Genomic DNA, 2,635 nt, shown 5'->3' with positions numbered 1-2,635 from the left:
CGCCTATATATACTAAACTACACAAGAGCACTCAGGGAGTATGAGCCACTAAGAATGATAAGCCACGAAGAATGAAAGAAAGGAATGTCAAAGATAAAGGTACAAAGAATGAAGGGATGGACAAAGGGTAAGAGACCATAGAATGATACAAAGAATGAAGGGGTGGTCAAAGGAATGGAATGATGAAGTAAGGAAGGGTAGTGGCAAGAGTCAGCACGCATATAGTCCATAGACAGCGCCCCCGAGGGACGGAAGTCCCGAGTTCCGGTACGGAAGGGTGCGGAATCCTCGGAACTGAAGGTACGAGAGCGGAGAACCGTAACACACCACAGACAAGCTATGCAGCCTCTGTATAAAAAATGACAAGCTTTTCCGTCTCAAAGTGCTATACATCAATTACACAACCTACAATGTCAGGAGAGCCTAAGATTCACTCAATCCACAGATGTATGCTGATATCATGTTACTATTGGATAACACTGAACATCCCTACATTTACACTTGAATAATCAGACTTTTTCATACAGAGGTCAGCTATATAGGTCCAGGGGCCAACCCTAACTTCCAAAACTTCAATTGGCTCAATTTTGCTTAGGTTCACTGAATGAAAGTCAATAAGAATAGCTTGTTTGTTGAGAGACGACTCCCTCAATTGCAATTCTATTGTCATACAGATCCTAGTACCTTTGGATTCATTGACCCAGACCTTATTCTTCAAGGTGCTCATCTAATCCTACAATTCTCCAAGGGTACTGTCTAAACACTCTTGCCTCCATCCCTTGCTTGCCAACCTAAAGATAAGAACAAAGATTACAAATTTTACTTTGTAAACATGTAAGCATGTTGTTGAGGCTTTCAAACTTGGAATGTATTAATGCTGAGTCATTTTTGGTCCAATTTACTGCAGATTTGTTGATAGGGACATGTTCATACACTATTGAGGCAGAGGAATCAGACACAAAAGTACATAGCATTTAAATAGCTACCTACTACATGACATGCTACAAGAACAAAACAATGATGAGATGGATGGTGAAGTATCAGAAGAGGAGGAGGAGACTGATAGTAATGACAAGGATCTTGAAAGTAAAGAACAGAACAATGAGGAAGGCAAATTGGACAGTTATACAGACCTGTAGTGAATATTAGACACACTATTTACATGTAAGGTAATTTTGTGGTCACATGCAGCAAATGACAATCTGTTGATCATCTGTACAACTGTTTTTGCTAATCAAATATGGCACTGTGAGTATTCCACTAGGCTGATTCCTTGTTACCATCTTACCAACTTTTGCAGTGAGCAAAATGAATCTTCTTTTAACAGGTGCCATCTATGCCTCCATCTTAGCTCAGTTTGCACTAACTATAGTGTTCTTCAGAGCAATCCTTGACTTTACCACTATCACACAGTTTCTCACAGTTCACAGGATAGAGAGTGCTACATGTGTTACTACTGTTTTTACAGATTCTTTCATTGCTGTCACCATGCTCTATTTACTGTGTCATATGTCTGTTGATAATCTTCAATACACTGCTACTACCTGATTCAAGCATATACAGAATTTGCAAGGTTGTTTAGAGACTCAGAACAATAAGGATGGCCATTAGGTTGAAGTTTGCAAGTAGTGCAGCATAACTCAACAGCTTCATCAAGGTCTTCTGACTGTTCACACTGCTTGTATCTCTTACTTCATTATCTTACTTACTTTGTTGTCTCTCACAGCACTCTCCAGACACACTTTCACCCAGGCTTGGCTCTACAACAAGCAGTAATGACTCTCAATCCCCTGTCAATAATCTGCTCAACATTGACTTTGATAAACTTGCTGAGTACCATTTGCAGCCTCACACAGTACTCTCTAGACACACTTTCACTCAGACTTGGCTCTGTAACAAGCAGTGACAACTCTCAATCCCTTGTCAATAATTCACTCTGTGAGGGATTACCATATATAGTGGACCATACATAGAACCTCTTCACCAAAAGGGTGCAATGTCAAGCTTGGCTTGACACCTGGTCCACACTATATATACTGATAAATGTTTGTGTCCTAACATTACTCTCCTCTCTAGAGTCATGTGTCCTCACATGACCAGTATATAGAGTTTGACCCCAAGGGTTACTATTTCTAGCTTAACCTTGACAGCCTTTAGAGGTAGGGAGAGATATCCTAATATAGAGTCCTGGCCCCAGTATTCCAAGCAACCGAGAAATTCACTCCCCCCCTTTTAGGAAGCTTATTCTCAGCCTAATACTTTTGCTCACAGACAACCCTACATCAGGATCGAACCCCTGACTGCTCTAAGCTTGACATTATGTGAGGGATTACCATATATAGTGGACCATACATAGAACCTCTTCACCAAAAGGGTGCAATGTCAAGCTTGGCTTGACACCTGGTCCACACTATATATACTGATAAATGTTTGTGTCCTAACACACTCAACATTGACTTTGATAACATACTTGTGTTCCTTTTGCTTTGTGGTTGCACACACATGCTCCCAACAACTTGCATTCACAATTACCTTCAGTAAGTCCCTTCCCTCACTTGCATTTGACCTGAGATCTCCAGACTTACTTCTTATCTTACACAGCACTCTCCACACCTGCCCCCCCCTTCTGTTTTTT

General features: G+C 40.9%; 2 protein-coding genes across 2 annotated transcripts; one reads left to right on the top strand and one right to left on the bottom strand.

Moving 5' to 3' along the window:
• Positions 1 to 210: 210 nt before the first annotated feature.
• On the bottom strand, positions 211 to 487 carry FOMMEDRAFT_163677 (uncharacterized protein; the record flags this gene model as incomplete). Its single annotated transcript, XM_007272295.1, has 3 exons — positions 211 to 348; positions 410 to 423; positions 481 to 487. The coding sequence occupies 3 exons, from the start codon at positions 485 to 487 to the stop codon at positions 211 to 213; spliced, it is 159 nt and encodes a 52-aa protein (XP_007272357.1).
• Positions 488 to 604: 117 nt separating this feature from the next.
• FOMMEDRAFT_99806 (uncharacterized protein) lies at positions 605 to 760 on the top strand (the record flags this gene model as incomplete). Its single annotated transcript, XM_007272294.1, has 1 exon — positions 605 to 760. The coding sequence occupies one exon, from the start codon at positions 605 to 607 to the stop codon at positions 758 to 760; it is 156 nt and encodes a 51-aa protein (XP_007272356.1).
• Between the last annotated feature and the right edge of the window lie 1,875 nt (positions 761 to 2,635).

Source organism: Fomitiporia mediterranea (assembly GCF_000271605.1).
Source record: "Fomitiporia mediterranea MF3/22 unplaced genomic scaffold FOMMEscaffold_863, whole genome shotgun sequence".
NCBI classification, from domain to species: Eukaryota; Fungi; Basidiomycota; class Agaricomycetes; order Hymenochaetales; family Hymenochaetaceae; genus Fomitiporia; species Fomitiporia mediterranea.
This window is presented reverse-complemented; position numbering and strand designations above follow the sequence as displayed.